This window comes from Etheostoma spectabile, chromosome 12 (assembly GCF_008692095.1).
Source record: "Etheostoma spectabile isolate EspeVRDwgs_2016 chromosome 12, UIUC_Espe_1.0, whole genome shotgun sequence".
Taxonomy (NCBI): domain Eukaryota; kingdom Metazoa; phylum Chordata; class Actinopteri; order Perciformes; family Percidae; genus Etheostoma; species Etheostoma spectabile.
The window spans coordinates 25636976-25661199 of record NC_045744.1 but is presented as its reverse complement, the minus strand read 5'-3'; the positions used below and the strand labels follow the sequence as shown (position 1 = coordinate 25661199).

At 40.2% G+C, this 24224-nt stretch overlaps 3 protein-coding genes across 3 annotated transcripts in view; 2 read left to right on the top strand and 1 right to left on the bottom strand.

Moving 5' to 3' along the window:
* The window catches only part of LOC116698906 (ras-related protein Rab-11B), an 8422-nt gene extending 6922 nt beyond the window's left edge, over window positions 1-1500 (top strand). Inside the window, exon 5 of the mRNA XM_032531130.1 lies at window positions 787-1500. Within this exon, the coding sequence (XP_032387021.1) occupies window positions 787-932 (146 nt within the window). The 3' untranslated portion in view covers window positions 933-1500. The remainder of the gene's footprint in view (window positions 1-786) is intronic.
* A 3067-nt stretch (window positions 1501-4567) lies between these two features.
* On the bottom strand, window positions 4568-10251 carry LOC116698903 (E3 ubiquitin-protein ligase MARCH2). Its single transcript, XM_032531127.1, has 5 exons — window positions 9922-10251; window positions 7769-8066; window positions 7469-7664; window positions 6335-6544; window positions 4568-5629 (listed from the first exon to the last, which is right to left on the bottom strand). The coding sequence occupies exons 2-5, from the start codon at window positions 7951-7953 to the stop codon at window positions 5474-5476; spliced, it is 747 nt and encodes a 248-aa protein (XP_032387018.1). The 5' UTR covers window positions 7954-8066; window positions 9922-10251; the 3' UTR covers window positions 4568-5473.
* A 4588-nt stretch (window positions 10252-14839) lies between these two features.
* LOC116699049 (solute carrier family 25 member 36-A) overlaps window positions 14840-24224 on the top strand; it is a 22436-nt gene continuing 13051 nt past the window's right edge. The window contains exons 1-3 of the mRNA XM_032531428.1: window positions 14840-15293; window positions 17641-17805; window positions 20526-20603. Coding sequence (XP_032387319.1) covers window positions 15253-15293; window positions 17641-17805; window positions 20526-20603 — 284 coding nt within the window. The 5' untranslated portion in view covers window positions 14840-15252. The remainder of the gene's footprint in view (window positions 15294-17640; window positions 17806-20525; window positions 20604-24224) is intronic.

Below are 24224 nucleotides of genomic sequence, written 5' to 3'. Positions count from 1 at the left end.
AAACAACAGAGCTACGTGTTGGAATTGACCGGAATGCTCCTTTAACTTGTGTAACTTCCTCTTACTGTGGGAAGTTCTTTTGATCTGTCTTGTGCAAAATTGTTGCTAAAGAATCAACTTGTTAATATAAATCTCATCTTTGTTTTCACCTGTTCCCGTATCATATCAGCAGTGGTGGAATGTAACTAAAAACATTTAAGTACTGTTTATTCAAGTACTGTACTTAAGTACAAATTTGAGGTACTTGTACTTTACTTGAGTCTTTTCATGCCACTTTCTACTTCTGCTCCACTAGAAATATTGTACTTTTTACTCCACTACATAATTCTGAGTACTTTAGTTACTAGTTTCTTTACAAATTAAGATTTTTGCACACATGTAGTTTATGAAATGTTTTATTATAAATTAAACTACCCAGCAATATACAGGCCTACAAGTCCAACTGAAATGATTAAAACTATTAAACAGTTAGTTGATTGACAGTTTAGATCGTTTCCAGTTTCTAAAATGTGATGATTTTTCTGCATTGAGTACTTTTACTTCCATACTTTAAGTACATTTTTCTGATGATATTTACATACTGTTACTTAAGTAACAATGTCAATGCAAGACCTTTACTTGTAAGAATGCAAAGTATTTTTACAGCGTGGTGTATTGGTACTTTTAGTTAAGTAAAGGATCTGAGTACTTCCTCCACCAGTGATTGTCAGTGTGCACCCAAAACAACAAACAAATTCAAGGTGAAAATGGATGATCTGGTTTCTATTCCATCTTTTCAAAAAACAGAAATCTACCGCATCGTCTCGCAGAAACAGATTGCTGAGCGGTCTGCCCATGACGAGTCCCCGGGAAACAACGTGGTGGACATCAGCGTGCCACCCACCACGGACGGCCAGAGAGGGAGCAAACTCCAGTGCTGTCAGAACCTGTAACCCGTGGCAAGCTTCCCTTCTCACCTGGGTCGATTATTCATTGAAATCCACAGTGTTGGCATGTTTCCATCCGCCCGGGGTGCAATATTGTCTGAATCTGCACTTTTTAGATCAGTGGAGTCAGTTCCGTTATGCCGCAAACGATCAATTCCAGAAAGAAGTGTTTGACTTGATTTCAAATGGTAATCTGACCCAGGGACAATCCGCTACATCCCAGTGTAAAAACAGGACTGACGGTATTGCGTAGAGTATGTAGCTGCCACAGTTACCCCTGTAGAGTAGCAGAATAGCTTTGCCCGAGACCTTGTAAGCCTAGACGTCTCCCTGGTAGACGGGTCCTGCCGCGCGCAGGAGGCCTGGGTTTGAATCCTTCCTGTTTCAGTCATACCAGCAGTCCTGTTTTTGGGCTTTCTTCCTCCTCGTTCAGTCATCATTTCAAAAGTGGTCATGACGCTGCTGATGCTTATTTCATTTTGTGTAAAATATATTCGTTTTGTTTTGTTTTGATTTTGATAGCTTGTCCGCTCACATACATTATATTAATGCCATGAAATTAAATTTTACAATATTATTGTTGTTGTGTGCTCTTTCTTTTTAGCATTACATACACAAAATGACATACTGTACCTGCACAGTGACCCTGGACCACCTCGTAACGCCAACTAGTATCTTTCTTTATGTTAAGTTGATGCATCAATCCATGGAGTTAGTTTATCTACTTTTGACACAGATCATTTTATCTCTTCAGGTGCCATCTTATAGGTGTCAGGCCCAGGGGTGGAGCCAGAGGTCTGCTTTAATTTAGACCAATTTGACAATCAGAAGGCGGGCAGTTGGACTCAATGACCAATCTGATTGGTGGAATGCTAACCCGGATTTGACGAGCAGGATGAGCGTGACAAACGCTTCTCAAAATCTGACGAAAATCTTTTAAACTGACCTTTGTCAATCTAAAATGAAAACAGATTCAGCCTCTGCATGGTCTACTTCTCCTTAAAATGTTTTCAGAAACACGTTTAGGTGAACTATTTTTGTAAAATATGAGACCCAGACCCATGTGACGCGTTCGTCCAGTCAGCTGCCAGTTTTCATTTTTTTGGGCGACACGCTCAAGTCGGCGTTGCTTCGGTGTGTTCCGAGGCCCTTTTTTTTTACCAAGTCGGGGAGGCAGTCAGTCCAACTGCCTTTTACACCGATGGTTGGGCGTCGGGTTGGTGTGTCAGGGCCTCATTGACAGCACCTATTTGCACTATTTTTCAAGCAATGTGATAATAAAAGGCCTAAAAATCCATTTGTGAAAACATGATAGTTGACAATAAAAGAAAAGGGGAGACTCGTGGACACACATAGAACCCATTTTCACTAAGATATTTTTAGGTGAGGGGTCAAGTATTGTTGCTTTGCCAGACCCTCCTCCAAAGCGCTCTGAAGGAGGGTCTGGCTGTGTGTTCTGGTTTATTGGCATTTCTTTAAACCAATCACAATAGTCTTGAGCGGTGCTAAGCATCGAAGAAAAGCTGAGGGGCCGCTGCAAAATAGGCTCGGAAGGAACTTGTTTTGGTGGAACGTGTACGTTTATAAGTTGTTTTAGTCGTGCAACAGGAAAATCCGATTGGACAGATAGTCCAGCTAGCTGCCTTGATTTACCCTGCAGAGATCTGAGGAGCAGTTAACCATAGTCCTCAGAAATCCACCGAAGTATGAAATTCCAACACAAAGGAACCCCAAGGCAACAGATAGAGGTCAGGTGACCCCTTTGGAGAAGAAAAAAAAAAAGCCATGCCAATTTTTCCCTTGCCCAAAATGTAGCCCAACTTCGCACTGTTATTTACCTGAGCAGGATACCAATACCTAGCTTCACTTAAAAACGGAGCCCGCTACAGCCTCTGAGAGACAGTAAAGTCTGCCTAAATGACTCAGGGCATTTGAGAAAACATTCGGGGATGGAGCCCCAGAGGCCAACCCATCGCAATGCCCCTGGTTAGGGTTAAAGATAATTGAACAGAATTGTTGCTCCTTTTGTGAAGTGTGGCCTCAAACAGTTGAAATGAAGCCATCTGAGAAGCAGGGGAAATCATTCTTTGGTGAAGCAGGTAACAACGCTTCTTAAACGGGACACACTGCTTTTCTGTAAGGTGTCGCAAGGCGAAAAAGGACGGCAATCAGCCACGTACGTAAGTATGTACTGTATGTATCAGCAATGTATTGAATTTTATAAACTCATACGTTTCATGTGAAACCTTAATCTAAAAAGTAACTAGAAACTATTTTTGTAAAATATATGTAGTGCACTTTCCCTCTGAAATGTAGTACTAGAGTAGAAGTATCAAATAGACTAAAATGGAAGTACAGTACAAGTTCTGAAAGTAAAAAAAATTAAAAGATTTGATTGAAAAAGATTGCAATTGTACTTAATACAGTAATTGAGTAAAGGTCAAATCTGTTGCATACACCAGGGTTCCCAATCTTTTCGGTCTGAGGTACTCCCACGGCCCCGTCAGATGAACTCAAGTACTTCGTCATCGATTCCCAATGTATGTTCCAAACACTTAAATATAAATTATATAAAAATTGATATTGTTTATTTTTTCCATATAATTGAACTGTCAATGTACAGGTTGGTTTGGTCAGCAATTGTACTAGTACTAGTCTACTAGTCTACTACTACTTTTCCATTAACGTTACTTTTAGCTAATCATTTAAACCGTTAAGTCTTACTTTTGGCTACCATTTTAAAACTTTTGTGTAGTTTTCACATACTCTTACATAACTGCAACATGTCATTTACAAGTGTTGCAGTTTACTCAAAGGTCCATTGTGTAATGTTTGCAGTTGTTCATTATCAAAATCTGTATTGCCCTTCACAAACTTGTCCTTTTTTATGAATATTGACCACCACTATCAATTTCAAGTAATCCTTTTGGCTTGAAATTTAAATATTGGAGATGTATTTGAAAAATGGAGACAGCTTAGAGCCCAAAAGGATGCTGAGTTGGCTATTTTTTTTTTAAATATTTTTGGATGTATTTTAATCATCATAATTTTGATTTTTTTCAAATTAGATGAGCTACTCTCCAATCTTTCCACATTCACCTCCTGGCAACTGTAGAAGTACGCCCTGAAGTACAAGTACCGCTGGTTAGGAATCACAGGTATACACCATGACCATCTTAGAAATAATGAAAGATAAAGGTCTCCCAGCACAAACATATTAAACAACAATTATTAAGATGGTTCTTAAATCCCTGGGCATGACCCCCACAGCCGTTGATTATAGATATTGCCAAAGACAAGATGAACTCAACAAGTCACATTTGACGTTGATTTAGTCCAGGAGTCCCTCATGTTTTATTGCACAAACACCCAACTATTCCCGGGGAGGGGGGGGGGGGGGGGGGGGGGGGGGGGGGGGGGGGGTGGAGCAGGAAGACTACATTAACACAAAATACTTTGCATACATTGACATCTGAAAACACATTTCTCTTTTGCACCTTTTCCTGAGTACCAGCCAGCTCTGGTACATCTCTGTGTTCTTATGTAGGACAAACAATCGAATCTTGTGATGTAGGACATAACTACTGGTCTTTGCTAGGTAGCTCAATTAAAGAATGGTGCATTTACAAGGGGAGCAGGGCTGTTAGCTAATGCACTTTTATGACAATAGTGGAGACGTTATCCAAATTAGAATGTAAAAACTTTTACCACACCTTCAATACTAGTTCCTTGTACATTACTGCACTGCCGGTTAACGGCTGCAGTTAGTGTTGTCCCACGAAGCACAATCTTCACTTACCCCCGGGACAAGTTTGACAAATATGTGATGCCTTAGCTGTTGTCTAAACAAGGAAAAAAAAGATTTGATTTCCTTGATTCACACCGCACTGATAAAGCTTTACTAGGAAACTTTAAAGGGCTTCAGACTGTAGACAACAATGTTGGTATGAGCGACTGTCGCCCTCCACTTGAACAATATTCACAGACAGACTTACTGTCAATCATGTTTTTTAGGTTTTAGGTTATTATTATTATCCTTCTGCTGGGCTACTGGCTGCCCATTGTTCAAAAACACAGCTAAATACATTGTGAAGGGCCATATGGGGGGGGAGATTGGGAATTATAGGTAGTGAATATGTTTCATATTATACTGTAGTAGCATGCTAAATCAGTAATATCCTACTACATTAGCTTGTGTCTTAGTATTTCTTAAGTTTGTATCAGGGACACACAGTTGGGTTGGGTAGTCCGGTATCTGTGTGTTCAGTCGTTCACATCCCAGCGCTGGCGGTCCGTGTTTCCGACATCGACTTGGACTCCGGAATGAGTTCTTCCCCAAAACCACTTTTGTGCTCGGCCAATACTGTAGTAGTTTACATCAAGTGCTTCAACAAAGGAAAAACAGGAGGAGAAAGTAGCTCTCCCCTCTCAAAATGGTCCTTATGAAGTGCAAAAGTTTATTAATAGGATTACTTTTTGTTTTGTTTTAGAGAATGCTTCGGTGGGCGGGCGTTAATTTAAATATTCCTCTAGCCACCGCTCTGCACTCATACGATGGTCTCGTCAGTCATTTTCTTGGTCGACTTGGTCGGCACTGAACGCTGGGTGGTGTGGGCCCCTTTCATGTCGGGCATGAGCAGGCGCACTTTCTGATTGGTCCTCCTCCACTCCGAGTACAACTGACAGTGATACCGAAATGAAACCTGAGATTGAATGGAAGAAGAGTGGGAGGGGGCGAGACAAGCGGTGACACGGGGAGGAAAAGACACGCGTCAATAAAACTGACACCAAGATATTTGAGGCAGGGTAGTACGTCTGCAACATTATGCTGACTGAAGCTGCGTCTGCGGCACGAGCTGTGAGCAAAAGGGCTAATCGTTCACAATTTTGCATTTTGAAGGATTGTTTTGCTGAAGGTAAAAGAATGGGATTCACAATACATCCTCTTTTAAAGTTTATGATCCAGTTACATTCAGATAAGGATAGGTTCAAATTAAAAGACACCTTGTTCTTAATCTTCTCAATGAGTTATGCCGGTTCCACAGCCTCCATACAGCCTCTTTCTTCTCTTAATGTTAAATAGTTATATGTATGTGTTATTTAGTCCTGTATTTATTATTTATTTATTTCATGGTCATGTTTAAAATGTTAATGTATGCACCAACAACCAAGGCAAATTCCTCTTAAGCGATACTTGGCATTAAATGCTTATCTGATTTATTTTGTTAAATCTATCTGGGACGCCAAGAAAAATATATACTGTATACTACGTAGAAGCAGCTTGTGGGGTGTGAAGATGGCAAAGAAAAATAACATTCAATCTGTGCCAGCGCCTCAACAGAAGTACATAGACTTCATAAACAGGCTTCTCAGTAACAGGAGAATAAGCTAAGTAATGCCTTAGTTACCAGTGTCCAGAGGATGTAGATGGTGAAGAGGGCGATGGTGAGGGCGATGAGGCCGACAGCCTCCAGTCTGCTCTTCAGTTGCAGGTGGTCCTGGGCTCCCCTCAGACACAGCCAGCCAGAAATGGCTGCCAGTGGCGTGATGAGAAGGAAGCACGCCATGTCGCACAGCAGCGTGCGCTTCTCACTGCGAGGGCCGGGGTCCTTCAGCCACTGGACGAGAGCAAAATCAAGAGTTGATTTGGTTCAACTGAAAATGGGCTTGCTACAGTATCACCTGAAACCGCCTGCACATGGTTGGCAGCTAAACCGCAAGGTGGAAGAGGCAGCGCAGGAACATTCTGGAATTGGTTGTGCCTTAAAAAGGTCAGTGGCAACCAGGTCAAAGCTGAAATCATTTGAAGTTTGAGTGGTGCGTGACGCCAAGGATGGCGCTGCGCCTAGTTGGTTCCAAAACAATGGAACGGCCAGCGCAGAACGGTTTAACAGCAGCTTTAGTGGTACTGTGATTGATTGGGGCATCTCAGTTTGCAATTACTATTACTACATTTTGCTAAGTAAATGAGAATTAAAAAGGTGAGTTTCCTGCATAACTGATATGGATATATTGATATGGATGCATGGATGCTTTTTAAAACTTGTACTTTGAATACAATGCTCTTACTCCAATGTCAGGCGACTATGTTATAAATACGAGCAAATCATCTCACATCCTAGAGATGGGCGGCAATCAACAATTATTTTCATTGTCAATGAATCAGTTTATTATTATATTATATATTATTTTCCCAAGTAGTTGTTAATTAATTAGATTAGATTAGATTCAACTTTATTGTCATTACACATGTATACATATACTTCTCATCCTCAGCTCGAGGATATTGTCTCTATTGTCACAGAGGAGAAAAGAAACCAAAACATTCTCACAATTTTTACTGATTGTGAAAATAGTTGGCGATTAATCCTTGCAGCTCTATACATGGCTTTAAATGAATATAACAGACACTGAGAAAATATGAGTCCACGGCCTAAGGAGAATTGATTTGGACGAAATAGTCTTGCTCATTTCCACCTGCTTTTGTACAAACAAAACAAGACAGTAAAAATGTTTATCCTTGCAGCAAAAAGCCCACCAACCTGTGTGAGCGGTTGTGGCCGTCGCTCAATAGTGAATTCTGTGTGACACAGTTCACAGTAGCTGGTGTTGGAGGAGGACAGCCACTTCTCCAAGCAGCTCTTGTGCACTTTACCCAGAGTGCCAGTGCAGTCGCAGGGGGAGAGCAGCGTCTCCCCTCCGGCTCCCTCATGACAGATCCGACACATGCCCACGTCACTGTTGAGCGAAGCAGAGACGACAACAATGGGATGATCAACCAAAGCACAATGTAATTACAGTACATTCATTAGGGCGCCCATGTGAGTTCCTCCCTCTCTTACCTCTGCAAGCTCACCGCTTTGACAACGGTGGAGAGTGGGCGGCCATCTTTAGCCGTCACCTTGGCGATGTACTGGGCCTGCGCGGTAGAATCGGACTCCTCCGAATCCTTAGAGGCATCTGATTCGGCGTTCCCTGAGTAATCACAAAGTGAGCCAGGTAGGTGGCAGCACCCTGACGAAGACATGGCTCGGCTGAGGGTGATGGGGACCAAGACGATAGCGGAGGCAACTTCAGAAGGTCTGATCCAGGTCCAACGTCCTGCTCCTCTCCTCCTTCGTCCACCTACACACCAACTGCCTGGTGGATTACAAACAAGCCAGAAAGTATGGGCGACTCGAAATGACATCATAAGTACAACATGATGTTGTAAGATTCTATATGAGTCTCAGTGATGCGATGTGTGAGAGAGAGAGAGAGAGAGAGAGAGAGAGAGAGAGAAAGAGCAAAGGAAGCTCCAGCTCTAGGTCTCAAAAAAGCTAGAAAAATTGTTTACTGGAAATAAACATGACACACACAACCTTCAAAATGTTCCAAAACAAATCCTCAAAATTCCCCATTTGCGAAATGGGCCCATCAGTACAAAGCCATGTTGTGAAGGCTAATGCCGGAGCCCCAAAGAAAATGGTTTTTAAAAAATCAGGATGTCACAGTTTCTTAAAATACCAAATGTGTCCTGGAGCAGGGAGCAATGTAAAACTAGAACTTTTAAATTGGGGCGATAGTGGAGCCATAAAAAATGCATTGCATGTTTAAAAAATTGAACTCAATAGAAGTAATTAATATGTTTCCTAAATAATGGTGATATGGCTTCAACAAACTGGGTTGGCAAGCAGATACATTACATTACATGTCATTTAGCGGACGCTTTTATCCAAAGGGACTTACAGTTGCTGTCTCTATATGAGGTCTCACGCCTCTGGAGCAACTAGGTTAAGTGTCTTGCTCAAGGACATGTTGATGTACCACAGTGTGAATCAAACCCGGGTCTCCCACACCAAAGGCATGTGTCATATCCACTGCGCCTTTACCACCCCAAATACATAATGCAGAACAGCGCTGTGCAGAGGAAATAGTTAGAAGTGTTCTGGGGGTCATTTCAAGAAGCAACTGTGCACCCCTATGGTCCCTGCAACCTGCCTTCCAGACTGACACGGTCACATTTAACAACTTCTATGAAAAGAAGCATTATAATAATACATGTATAGAAGCGTATTAGTGTATCTAAAGCCACGAAAAAGGAACCAAATTAATGTAATTAACCAGGGGCGGAGATTTCTCAAAACTCCCAAATCTTTAGTTTTTTTTTTAAATACCTTCAACTGTTCTATGCTACAACTAATACTACTACTATGTTATTCCCCAAATAAATCTAGTAGAATTTATTAAATGTCCTTTTGTTGGCCTAATTTTCAAATCTGAGCATTTGAGATAGCATTTAGGAGGATACTTGATTTGCAACTAGAGTAGTTCAGATTATGGGATTATGATTCAAATGTGGCAGATTTGCAGCTAAACATTCATTCTGTGAACTCTAGTCTACTCCAGCATAGTAAAACAAAAATGGCTTTTAAGATTAGTGATGCTATTATTTACACTATGTAGATGTGCTCTTTTTGAGTTCTGGTTTAAGAATGATGAAGACAGTTGGAGAATAATCAAATACAAAATAGGATGTTGGGCCCTACATGATCATGTTTTTCTCAAACGATGTACAGATTATTAGTCATTCTATTATCAAATGGCTTGGGAAGAGATGTAGGTTTGGGCTGGGGTTAGCCCCTAATGTTTACAACGTCTGGCCCCGCCCCTTGTCGTTGCGATATTATGTATTGTTTTAAAATCGTGTAGTTTAGCAATGTTATCATCCTAATACACGTAAAGAAAATAAAACTTTGAACTGTCAGACTGCGTGCGCACCGTTAATCTCCACTGTCGGTTTCCAATTTTCGATGATTAAGGCCGATATGTAGCTAGCTACATGATTGATACAGTGTCGTTACTGTAACATTTCAACTGCCAACAAAGGCACAATTCATCCTAATACTAGAAAAACATGCAAAGCTGTGAAGCAACAAGCTGCGATGTGATGTTGGTTTTAGAGAAAAGCTGGTAAAAATAAGTGAAAAAAAGATGTTAGCGTAAATGTACTCACCCGACGGCCTCCCTTTTCTCGCTTGGCCTGGGTCCTGCGTTAACCAGACACAAGCTAGCTGAGCTAACTGGACAGCTCTAGCTACAAATTATGACATTGACTTCTAACCAAAAACTGATGAAATGAGGGGATACAGAAGACGACCACATGCGCTGTATCATCTCCATCGCTTGTAGCATATCACCCCCGGGTGTTTTTCTTCGAAAACGTGAAAGGAAACGGCTGTTTCTGTCAGGATTACTAGACGCGGCTAATGGCTAACAGGCTAGCAACGGGCAAGCCTCAGCATCCCTCGGCTGTGCACTGGTCACATGACGCAATGCTGCCTTCAAAGTCCTGAGTGATATTGTAATAACAGACACATAACACGCGTAAGTAATCTCATATGTCTGAAAATAGTGACTACTCTTGTAAGAACTACGGATCATGTTCTATTGCCAAATGTACTGTTATGGAGATCAGTAACCATGTAAGTCTAGTGAAAACTAAAAATGAAAGTTTGTAATCACTTAATGTGTCCCATTAATTATTTTATTGAAACATCAGTTATTTTGAGAGCATAATGTAGATTAAACAAAGCAGGCTTTACAAAAACTACATATGTTCTATGTGATTTATCTTTTCACTACTCATAATGTTACTGAGGTTTTGTTTGGTTTTGTCAGGTTCAATTTCAACAAGGAAACGATTCTCCATCGACAATTTTTTTTTACAATACGATATGTCAAAATAATACCGCTGGGTGTCAGCGTTAAGTCTCTCTCTCAGTGGGAGGACGGTAGGGATAGTTGTTCCACAGGTGAAGTTCATGGACCTTGAGGGGTAAGAGACAGGGGGTTTGAGGGGTATGAACAATGCTAACTATTAATTACAATCCCTAAAAAACAATACATTGACAAAATACAACAATGTCAAGGTTAAATGTTCACTAAAAGTTCCCATGAGTCTTTGAGGAACCTCTGGTCTAAACTACAACAGTGGTGGAAAGTAACTGAGTAACTTGTGTAGCCTAAGGTCTGGAGTACAATTTAGACGTAGGGATGTGGCCTACTTGACAGTATGCTACTTCATATCTACTCTCCACCTTTCAGGTGGAAATATTGTAGTCCTAATTTTTACTCCACTACCTTTTTTTGACAGCTATAGTTGTAGATAACGACTGTATACAGTATATACCGAACATATAAAATATGATGCATTCCTGTACAGTAAATTAAATTGCAATTAACAGTAGCCTAACTAAAATGTGTAAAAGTACCTCGACCAACTGCATTAAAATGTGACTTATATGTTAATAAATCAGTGATAATAATTCAATGAGAATAATAATAATACTATTTGTTTGTTTTTGTCTTTTACACTCCAACTGGTCTTTGCAACTCTCCTCGTTGTTTCAAATATGAATCAAAATCTTATCACAAAAACTAAATACATACATCATAACTAATATAACAGGCGTAATGACTTACCTAAATACATTTTGTTGATAATGCTTGCATAATATAACTAAAGGAACATTTTGAATGCAGGACTTCTGATGATGAAGTAATATATATATATATATAGGCTACTGTATATATCTTTATGTATATAGCTACTTATACTTTAGTAACTCGTGACCTCCACTTGTAATGTTTAACCACTACTTAAACAAAATCTATTTTTTGCCTTACCCTCTACTCTTCCTTATCATTCCCTTTGAACCCAAACACTGATAAAGAACGGATTCACTCAGAGCTCACACTGAGAGCAGGGATCCTCACACACACACGCACGCACGCACGCACGCACGCACACACAAAAACACGCACACACACACATGCAGGCATGCACTCACACATACTCCCACATACCTCAGAGCATTGTCAAAGTCCAAAAAACACATCTTTCCTCTGCATGTGTAGGATATCAATCATGAAGCACGAGTGTTGGTTCATCTGCTGTCCTAAATATATATGTCATGTGTCCTATATATATATATATATATATATATATATATATATATATATGTATATATGTGTGTGTGTGTGTAGCACATTGCTCCTTTAGTTCATGTTGCACTACTTTTGTCTCTCCAATATTTAAACAATTACATACGATTAGATACAAATAAAATATTAATGATAGTAATTCAAGTTTGATCACGTGTAAGTTATATTTATGTGTCACAATCGGACGTTTTGAACTGTGAGGATTGGCACGCATACACAATAGTAACATAAATGCAAGATAGGCCTATATCCCTACATCATTTATTTACAGTAAGAAATGAATGGGGGTGAGACAGCCACAGACTGGAACAGAGAGGCAGACGGACAGATATAGACAGACAGATTGCAACACTTATTCAAAGCGTTTGGCTTTCAATAACAGTATAATTAAATCGCTGCAGTTCCATCTCGTGATCCGTTAAACAGTCAGCAGGAGGCAATAATTCAGTTTCTCTCATTTTCCGATGCACGCTGGCTTGTCCTTGTAAGAACTAACTTGACTGTGCTGCCTTACTCGCACTGCAAATGTACATTCAATGCCTGACTGTCCAATATGGTACTTTGGTGACCATTTAACACTCTTGTTTAATAGCGAAAGTGATAGGCTATATTAACCACCACTGTCACAGTCTCTCATCCCCTGCCGTTATTTTTTACACTAGCACATCGAGCTACCTCGGCTAATAGCGACAAGCTAAAACAAAAGCTGTTTGTCTAAAGCTTAACTGTTTATCTTAGATTGCCATATATTTTAAAATGTATAAATTCTTGTAGCTGAGCTGCCGGTTGAGATGAAGCGGTCCCTCTTTCAGCAGTAAATCCACGTGACTAAAAATCCACGTGGATGACGTCCTGTGACCTCATGGTGAAGGTGTGAGTACCATTTGAGATAACACATCCACCTCACAGGTGGGGCATATCAAGATGCTGATTAGACAGCATGATTGTTCCACAGGTGTGCCTTTGGCTGGCTACAATGAAAGGCCACTTTAAAATGTGCAGTTTTACTGTATTGGGCTAGCCTGGTTGACCAGACCCTTCTCAGCTGTAACTGAGATGGGTCTAGGGAAGGTACATTCACAGCTCATTTCCAAAGGGGCGTTAAAATGAATTTGGGCGCAATTGTCCTTCACGCTTGTTCCGACCAATGGTGGAACTTCATCACTCAGTGACAGAGGGACATAGGGACAGAGTTTTGAGGTTGTAGGGCTGGTCCTAAGGTCCAGCCAAAAACATAAGTACACTTTCAACAAAAGAGATGGGGTTCAGAAATATCTTTTTGCAATTTCTTTTCTGTAAAGTCTGGGCATCATCAATCAGGGCAAACCCATTTATATCATCTAAGATTTGTATTACATAACAACAAGAGGCCCGCCGTGCCGTTTCACCTGACACCGAATCACTCCTTACCCATCCATCCTAGTCATGAGACCTTCATATCCCATCTAATGCAGGACATGACATTATTTGTTTTGACTGCACAAAAGTGTGGAGTGAAACCATGCACATGACTCCAACTTGTCATACTGTGCTCCCAATTACAAAACTGTGTGTACTCGTTCAGCTCCTTTATTGAATCACCAATCAACTATTCTGAGTGCAGTCAGCTGATTGGGTAGCAGCTTTCAGAAGGGAAATCAAATCCAGTTAGGCAGATGTGGACCTGCAGCTGCTGTTTCCATGCACGACCAAATATTAAAGCATATATAACATACTAAGATTTTTTTTGAAGTTCCCCTATGAATAAGTAAATGTTCCTTTCTTGTTCCTTGTTAAATTATTAATTTCAAATAGACTTTTGCTATATTATTTAACTGCATATTCCTTTTAATTTTAACGGCACTTACTTACACTGCAATTTTGTTTTTTGTACTATGGCAACCACACTTTACAATACCTTTTATTTGACGCCACTTTACATTCATTCTATACCTTCTGCTCATTGTCTGTTGTTTGCCTGTTTGTTTGTGTGTTCACTTGTTTTTTTTTGTTGCTTTTACTGTAGGAAACTGCTGCTGCTGTAACTGTGGGATGAATAAAGTATTATCTAATCTAATCTAATCTAGACAGTTGCCTGTTTTAATCTCTAATTTAACAGACAGTCTGCATGTTTTGGCAACACTTGTCTTAAACGGATCAAATAATAACATAAAGAAATCATGTATAGATTAAATAACCAGTAATACAGGGAACTGATGGAATTGACTCATTACATTGATGCAAAAATCCTGCAGATTCGATACTGCCATTACACAGTCCTGGGTTTTGGCATTGGTATGAAAGATTACCACAATTGCTAAATAAACCTATTTCTATGTGTAAATCTATTCTAGTGTAAGAATTACATCCATAACAGTGAAATGGTTACATTTATTTATACTATACTTTATACTCATTGTATTTTATACTTTTATTCTTGTCCAAAAATTACAATAATTTTGTCTTTATGTTTTTCCTGTTGTTTTTAAGGGCACTGATCAGGCATAGCACTCCTAAGTCCAGTGTATTTAATACAATGGCAAAGAAGGCTATCTACTCTATTCTTAATATTGTAAGGATAGCTATTGTTTTATTATTATCAATTCTATTTGTTGCTTGTTGGTTGTCAACCTAATCGATGTTACTTTTTGTGTGGTTGTCTATGTGTTTTTTGTCTCCGGTCTGTCTTGAATGAGACAACCACAGCAATAGAAGACCTGCTCTTTCAAATACTTACAGACTAGAGACGGTAAAAATAAGTTTCAGACCAAACTGTGTCACACTCAAACATGGTAGCTTCGAGAAAAAGGTTTCCGACGTAGAGCAGCTCCGATCCATTCATTGAGCATGTGAACAGTGCATGATAAGGGCGGAGAAGAGGTGACGTCACGGATCAGGCTGACCAATAGCAGCGTCTGTTTTCCAGCCTATGATTGTACAGGAAATACTATGAGCTCTGCCTCCTTCCCACTCGCTGCAGCGATGAAAGCAGAGGAGATAATCGAGACAAACCCGTGGATGTGCCATAAAACCGTTCGTTAGAGACCTGAAGTATTATTCTGCCAGTAGATAACCTGGTGGGCTCGCAGCTCGCCGGTGGTTTGGTCGAAGATAAGAAGCTGTCTCTGTGAGAGGGGAACCTGAGCAAGCTGAGAGCGACAGAGGGGGGTTTGTCGGCCCACTGCAGTCTGAATCACCGCAGACTCGCCCCACCACTGGCTCATCACCATCGACGACGTTTGCCCATCTTCGTGCGCATCCTCTCGGGGGAAGAAAGCAACGGGAAGGGACGAGACCCAAACCCGTGTTTGACCCTCTGCCGCAGCCCCGAAGTGCGCTGCTTGGCAGGGCGTGCTAAATAATGAGCCAAAGGGACACACTGGTTCATTTGTTCGCTGGAGGGTAAGTCAGTCTACTGAGATATTGGCGTTGTTAATAGTCTCAGTATTAAAACATATAACATTAGTCGGACTCGTCTGGGTTATCTAACGTTAGCTAAATTAAGCGGTCACGTTAGCTAGTTAACAAGGGCCGGTTTTTCTATGCAGCGCGTGCATGTGTTACAATCCTGTCCGCTGTGTGCACGTTCGTCTCAATGGTCCAACCTGCCCGTTAGAACTAAACTTTCTGTCAACATTTCAAAATAAAACCATTGGCACAAATTTTAACACAAATGTGACAGGGAGAGAAGGCGTTTTAGCTTAAAGTGTGTCTTCGGGATACCACTTAGTATTTAAACCTTTTTCTCCTTTGATGCCTGTAAATACCGACATCTTCTGTTCAACTGACAAGATTTTAAGCTTTTATTTCGAAGGCAAATTCAAATAATTTCCGGCTCGTTGCTGAACTCTCTCGATAACTTGATGAAGTTCTGCAGCAGCGACAACAATTCTTCTAATTTTGTCCAGAGATTTGGCATGTGAAGAATTTAAGAGGTTAATTAGATGAATAAAACGAGATGTCAGTTACAGGCCTGTTTATGTGAGTCAATTAAGTTAGTAACTGTTGAAATCACAACTCATCTAACTTAGCTGGGCTGCTTAGCATTATACACCCACGCTATTTTGGGGTTCAAACACATTTTCATGTACAGTAGATAGCATAGATAGTAAGCACTACCCTGCAAACATACATCTGATAATATTACATTTTCTTTTAGTGTTGTGCTGTTTCTGAGGATCCTTTTGTAAAGCACTAAATAAGCCTCCCAAACTAGGTTAAAAAAGTACTGCTTTATGTAACAGGCAGCCCATACAGTTGAGCAACAATTCTCATTCACAACACTGTAGACAGAGTCAACAACCCCTTTATAGAAAAGAAAATGTCAACACATATGTAAAATGTAGCACTTTATTGAGACAGCATGTCTCTCTCTTATTACAATCTTTTGTCTTCATTTTATCTTCGTCTGTTATGTCTGATTTCAAATCTGCACCACACTATTGACATTAAAATATGGTGATCTCATCACACTACAATTCTTTTGTCATCTTTTTTGTCAGAGATTTAAAATCGGAGAACAAAGGAAAATACATTGCTCTCTTCAATAAGCAAAACCAGTTTTGCTTTCCCCAAAAACCTGAGCTGGATGCCTCCAGCGCAGCGCTGCCTCTCACAGCCACTAGACACACTAACACATGCTCTGAAAGTAGGCCAAGGGTCATGGATGCCTGTGAGCATGAATGTAGGTCCGTCTTTTGAAAGGTAAATATAGCTGGTGTTGCACTGGAAAGAGACTGAAGCTAGAGGAATTCACTGCCAGTAGCCAGGATGTCAGCACACACTACTGTAGGGCTGCAGCTAGTTTTCACTTTTAACCTGACCTGTAGAGCATTTGTATGGTTTGTCACTGCGGTAGTCAGCTAGGCTTTTACAGCTTTGGGGTTGTTTGATTGCGAAGCTTGTTTAAACAAGTCCTATTGTAGTGAAAGCAGAGAGGATCAACTAATGTGCATGTGTGGCACTCGGACAGGACATTGTTTTGAGATGACGTCTGGTAGCCATGGGGTTATAAGAATAAAGTACTAATTCATACCACATGAATGAAATGGAGAATACAATGATTTTATATGTGGAGGAAATTGATGCAGTAGAATTTGCTTTGGTTTGTTTACATGTTGATGGCTTCAGTCAGAGCAAAGGTCAAAGTCTAAGCAACATGATCAGTTTCTTTGCCTCGTTTGTAAGCAGCAGTCATGTTTGTGTGGAAGTGTGTGTGGTCAGTGAGCCAGCTACACAGGAGTCTAATTTTCATGACAACTCATTCTCGCCTACTCGGATGGCAACATTTAGCAAAGTGGTTGCAGTTACACTGAACCATGGTCACTTTCCAGTAAACTGCATCATGAAACCAGTTATACACTCTTGCATGTTGCAGGATCGCAACATCAGGTCATGGTGGTTTGATGTCTGGTGACACAATCAGTTTAAAATGATTTAGGCAGTGTTTGGGGAGATCAGTATTGGAGGATGGTTTAAAAAAAGATCACTGGCAGGGGACATAGCCAAAATATAGATGTGACATGGAAAAAATATTATAATGATTTATTACATTGTATTTATAGAGCACTTTTTAAGACACTCAGACGCTTTACAGGACAGAGGGAATGAGCAAAAATGAAAACAATACAAATATTTGATGCTTTTGTAGTTATTAAGATGTCCTTATGCAGAGTGTTGACCCTTTCGTCCACTATATCATATATTTCTGCACCTTTTAATCCTTAACCCCTTCCCTACTCCCTTCTAGATGTGGTGGCACAGTGGGCGCAATTTTGACTTGTCCTCTGGAGGTTGTGAAGACCAGACTGCAGTCCTCTTCCATCACTCTCTACATCTCTGAAGTCCAGCTCAGCACCGTCAATGGAGCCAGTGTGGCCCGTGTCGCTCCACCAGGGCCTCTGCACTGTCTCAAGTAAGGAGAATTAGGCAAAATGTTAATTGAACTGACTTTACTAGGGATGACTTCAAAAAGGAACCATACCAAACATCTTTGAAGAAGTCAAGGCACTCATCTTTTCCAAAAATATATATATAAAATGCCTTTATTGCATCTGGCACATTCTAAATAGAATAAGATCAAAACAACTCCACGCGTTTCAGCGTCTAGCCTTCTTCAGGAAGTTACAGCCACGGGGGTGGGGTAAAACAATTTTAAAGCACCAGGTTTGAGCACATCGACAGGTGCACCCATTCAGCAATTAAGGTCAACCCCTCTTAGCTTTGACTAGCTACGGGATAGGTCGATTGTTTCTGAAAATGTTTGCGTGTAAATTAGAGATGTAAGGGTATAGTCACCTCATTAGTACAAGGCAGCCTAAATACATACTCTGCAATGTTACAGCAAGAACCAAATGGAAGCTAACAGATGCCATTCTGCAGCACAAATCAAGGCCAAGGCACCTCTCACCAAGTTGTAAATAGGTCAGCCTACGAGTGAATTTGCGTTTATCCCGAGTTGCATTACTCACTCAATGAATGTGCGTGGACAGCCGCTGAAGGAAGAAGGTCTGAAAGAAACAAATTAAATTTCTAAGTTAGGAGGGTTTGTAGCAGTATGTCAGAGCAGGAACGCACTCTCTTTGCTGTCAGATCTAGGTACTCTAAAGTGTATCCATAGTAATAATAAAACCGGTTGTTTGTCTAGTATCATTATAATCTTCCCGTGAGTTTACATTGACTCTTTAAATGTGCTTTTTGAGGATTACTATTTGCCTCAGCATGACACTTTGAATATTCCAGGAGACAGAAAGTTACATCAGTGTAATGACAGACCAAAATGGGGAAAAAACTCTCAATGGATAGTTAACCTTAAACCTGCCCTGGGGAGTAAGTTTTAAGCTTTTTGGGATTGCTGGTGAATTTTCTCTTAGGGAACTACTGGTTTAGTTTTTTGCGAGCAGCAGACTTTGTAACCAAGACACTTGAGATATGCAACAGATAAAAAGTCCGGCATCGAGTATATTTGGTTAATGGCACCCAGAGACAGCAGATTATATTAAGCCTCATTTTGACCGTGAAGCTCTGGGGCTGTTTTTGGGTGCCACATGATATCTCATTCATCTTCTGAACAAACAGTGGAAAGTTACCACTAAAATGGGAAGTGAGAGCATAGGGGAATCCAACATTGGTTGGATATATATTTGACTCGGTACTCGTACTTACCGTTGGTCACTGAGGGATTAACAGTGTTAAAGTAAATGTTTAACGTAGCTACAGTGCTCTACTCCTGTTCTGTTGTAACCTATTTCCATGCCTGTCACAGAGCATGTCACACTGTTAGACATACTACATAATGTACAAGCTGCTATGCATGGAATTTTCCACCGGCAAATGCTTGCATGAGTTATTTTGCAAACTAGGAATCTTATACAAACTTACCGTATTTTACGTTGCATTTCAGGAAAAAGTATTGCTTTTTTACGTCTACTGATTTGCCAGGTTATGAAGTCAAAAAGAATTCACTGGCAGTTGCAATATTTGGGTATCCTTTCGTTGTCAGTTTGGCTGCTTTAGCAAGACTTACTTCAGGGTTGTGTTTAATAACATTGTACTAATGCCTTTTTTGATTGCAGTTAATCAGAACATTGTTTTACCCTCAAAAACTTTGCTTGTGTGTGTGTCGACACAAACAACTCCTTGTGTTGCCCTTGAGAGAAACTGCCACTCGCAGAAACTGTACACCACCGTTACACAATAGGAAAGGGAAGAGCGGTATAAGGAAAGGGAAAAAAAACCCACACCAGTCAATGTGGGTCAACATGCAGTGAAGTACAGGCATTGTTCAATTTTAGAACAGATTATGTTAGCTTATGATTAAAATTTGTGACTATGGTGAACACGATACATACTACATACTGTAAATCATTTTTGAGGTGAAGTATTTAGCTATGAACAGTAGTTGACAAAATCTCACAACCAGGGTGCAGCCCACAAACCCACGAGCTGAAAAAAACACCACTGCAGAGCTGCTCAAAGGACCATTCTGGCCATGTCTTGTTTTTAATTGTGTGGGACAGCTCAAAGTCTAGAGAATTTAATCTACCCCAAAGGACCAGTTTGTTATCTAGCCCAAAGCACTACTTTCTTTTCTTTAGGGTCGCTTATTTCTTCCCAGGATAGCTTTGCTTTATATGTTGGTACTAAAAAAAAAAAAAAGTTATGGAACAAAATTATAACAAAAAAGAGAGAGAGAGTAAGAGTAAGAATGAAAATGGTTATCTGGATGAGAAGCTTGCCGGCGTTTTTACAAAAGAAGGCTAGTTCTTTGTCTTTGTGCTAAGCTAAGCTAATACCGGCACTTGTTTTAAATCTCGCACACAAGCATTTGTGCCAACAATTGTCTCATCTAACTTCTTTTAAAAAAAATAAATAAAAGCATTTCAACATTTTTGTTTAACATTTTGGTTTAAAGTGTATTAGGTAAAGGTTCACCTCCATGCACAGCCAAGACATAACTCGAAAGAATCTACCAGAATATTCATAACTGTGATTTATTCTCACATGATTATTCGCCCAATGGTATACATTTATGTAAAGCCTATTACATGGATATTAAATGTACTGTATGGTTGCTCTGTATTATGATGGAATAAGCAGGAAAACAATAATGGAAATCTCAATCTTTCTCTGCAGGTTAATTATAGAGAGAGAGGGAACCCGTTCACTCTTCAGAGGACTGGGACCCAACCTAGTGGGTGTGGCACCTTCCAGGTATGTCCAGTATTGTCTACAGTGTTCTGGGTGTGGTGCATGTATTCTCCTGCCTACTGTATGGCTTAAACAAGACCTTCATACTGGTATTTTGTGTTTCTACTTTAACATGCTTTACTGTTCTTAATGTGCATGTGCTGCTACACCTGTATTCAGCCTCTGTCTGAGACACTGTTGGAGCGCCTATCTTTCTTTAAGCCTCCTTCCAAAAAAGCCCAGTCTGCTCAGATTGGTGTTCCTGGGTCGTCAGGTCTGTGCCCTTCTCTTTTCTGTACCGTCTGTTGCAGTTGAGGGCTGTCTGGAGTATAGCTTCCATTTTTACCGTGAAAAATCACCAATAAATGTTTCTAAACCCAAAATTACACAACAGGACATGTTCCAGCAGGAATGTGATCCGAAAATTGGGAGCAATGAACCACCTCTGCAACCAAGAATAGACATTTCCATGACATTAGCATTCAGCCATGTACTTATAGAAGTGTATGTAATGTAAACACTGCCTGGAGTAGATGACAATGTAAAGAAATGCGACACGGGTTGACGTTACCTCGAGTTGAAAAACTTGTTGGAAGCCTTGCCTTCACAACGGTCTAAAATCTGAGGTCTTTACTCACGGGGATTACTTTTGCGTTTAATAAAATTATTTGAAGAGTTTGCCACTTTTAAGAGGAACAGCCATCATTATAACATTATATATATATATATATATATATATATATATATATATTTATTTATGTATGTATTTATGTATAAATAAATGACCTGTATCTGATAACCATTGTAACAGAGTACTGCAGTTCACCACCACAATCTGTGATGTTTATAAGACGCTTTCAGAATGAACCACTGTTATCAATACTAACAAGAATTGTTATCGGAGAATAAAAGCATTCTGGTCATTTACACCAAATGTTGCATCAAACCTGGACACATTTTTGTTGAGGAATGTTTTGTTTTTCTTTATTTGTTTTGCAATAACAGCAGGCCACAGATACAGTAATGAAGAAATCTCTGTTTCAAATCATACAGGAAATGAGTAGCTTTCCTCTCTCTTAGTTTGGCTGGTCAGGGTTACATTACATCAAGGTCTGAATGAAACATCAGCAACAGCAGGCAGCGGCCAGCTGTGTGACTGTAGAGGTTGTTTGTGTGCTTTTTATCACAATGGAGTTTCTATATTAAGAGAGTTGTGTTTGTGTCTAATCCCCCTCTCTGACCTGTCTAGTTCTCCTTAGCTACTGCTGCATCACATGGCCACGGTTTGTTAGGGTCTCTGTCTCTCTGTCTGAGTCATCCCTTTCCATGTTCCATGCTTATTCTCTGTCTCTCTTGCCATGTTTCTCATTCTTTGCCTACATTAAATCAGAATGGTTCTGTCCTCTGGCTCCTGCACTGTCTATGCTGTCTCACTCTGTCTGGCTCAGACTCTCTAAAGGGTGCGTGCGTGCGTGCGTGCGTGCGTGTCTGTGTGTGAGAGTCAGTCAGAGCCTAATGTTCCAATCCCTAATATACCAAATTTAGATAATTCTTCCCAGGCTGAGGGACATTAGAGATACAGTATATGATTACATATGTACACTATTGTCCCAACACTTGTTGAAACTGTTAAATGTGCATTTGTTGAAATAATAAAATTCAGAACACCCCCATTTTCTTTTCTTTTTATGGCTTTACTGCCACATCACATGAAAAAATCAGGAAACAATTTTTTTATTCATTTCAATGAGAAACACTTTTAAATCATCACTACTTACAGTGGGGCTCGAAAGTTTGGGCACCCCAGGTACAAATTTGTATTAATATGCATAAAGAAGCCAAGAAAAGATGGAACAATCTCCAAAAGGCATCAATGACAGATTAGACACTCGTATAATATGTCACAAAAAGTTAGATTTTAATTCCATCATTTACACTTTCAAAACAACACAAAACAAAAAGATGGCGTCTGCAAAAGTTTGGGCACCCTGCAGAGTTAATACCTTGTACCTTGAGGTCAGGAGATTGTGAAGGCCATGGCAAAACGTTCAGTTTACGCCTCTTGATGTAATCCACCGTGGATTTTGAGGTGTGTTTAGGATCATTATCCATTTGTAGAAGCCGTCCTCTCTTCAACTTCAGCTTTTTCACAGATGGCATCAAGTTAGCATCCAAAATTTGCTGAAATTTTATTGAATCCATTTTTCCTTCTACTCATGAAATGTTACCTGTGCCACTGGCTGCAAATAACCCCAAAGCATGATTGATCCCCCCCCCATGCTTAACTCTTGGACAGAGGTTCTTTCATTAAATTCTGTGCCCTTTCTTCTCCAAACGTACCTTTGCTCATTCTGGCCAAAACGTTCTATTTTAACCTCATCGGTCCACAGAACTTGTTTCCACAATACATCAGGCTTGTCTATATGTTCATTTGCAAACTTCAAACGCTGATTTTTGTGGTGAGGACGTAGAAGAGGTTTTCTTCTGATGACGCTTTCATGAAGACCATATTTGTACAAGTATCTCTTTATAGTGGAATGGTGTACCCACAACTCCAGGTCTGCCAGGCTTTCTGGAGGGATCGTGCAGTTAAACGTGTGTCTGGACTTGCTTTACTCACAATCCTGCGAGCTGTTTGTCTGATCTTTTTTGTGGTCTTCCATCTTGCTTTAACTTCCACATGTTCTGATGACTGCATTTATTAATTACTTCCGAACGGAGGATATGGCATCTAAAAAAATGCTTTGCTATCTTCTTAGTCTTCTCCTGCTTTGTGAGTGTCAACTATTTTCAGTTTCAGTTTTCTAGACACTGCTTATAAACCATGGTGCTGATTTTGGGGCGAGGTCAGATGAGTCTGGGCATTTAAAACCTTAAGATTGACATCACCTGGTGTTTCAAGACGACGATTGAGAACAATCCATGACGCTGTCAGGTCTCAGCTTTCCAAAGGGGGCGGTGCATGCTAGAGACTCTGCAGGGTGCCCAAACTTTTGCAGATGCCATTTTTTTGTTTTCTGTTATTTTGAAAGTGTAAATTATTGAAATCTAACTTTTTGTGACATACGAATGTCTAATCTGTCATTTGATGCCTTTGAGATTTTTTCATCTTTTCTTTTCATCTTCTTTATGCACAATAATACAAATTTTTACCCGGGGTGCCCAAACTTTGAGCCCCACTGTATTTAGAGCAGCCAAATCCATCGGTTCAGTCTTCAGCTGCATGTAGTACAATCTAAGTGATTCTTCTAGGAAGGTACACAAAAAATTGCCAAATAACAACTTGATCAACATGCCGCCATCAATATCTGCATGGTTTATTATAGATACAGCCGAAGATTCCAGTTTTGAAAATGTACAGTATGTCAACATAAGATGTAATGTTCCCACTGCATTTAATCACAGTCTGATTTAGGTACAGCTTAAGATGCAGATGGACTATAATTGAATGAAATAATAATAGATTTATTGAAAATGTATTCTTCTACAAGGGGAGGTCTGCGTGGCCGGGAAACAGTTATTCTCGGCGGTTATATTTGGGAAACAGCACTCTCAGCTAGGAAGCTAAAAAAAATCTTCTGATGCTAATGAGGGCGCAGTCCACTGGGCTTGATGCTGGCATTCATTAGCCACACACACACACAC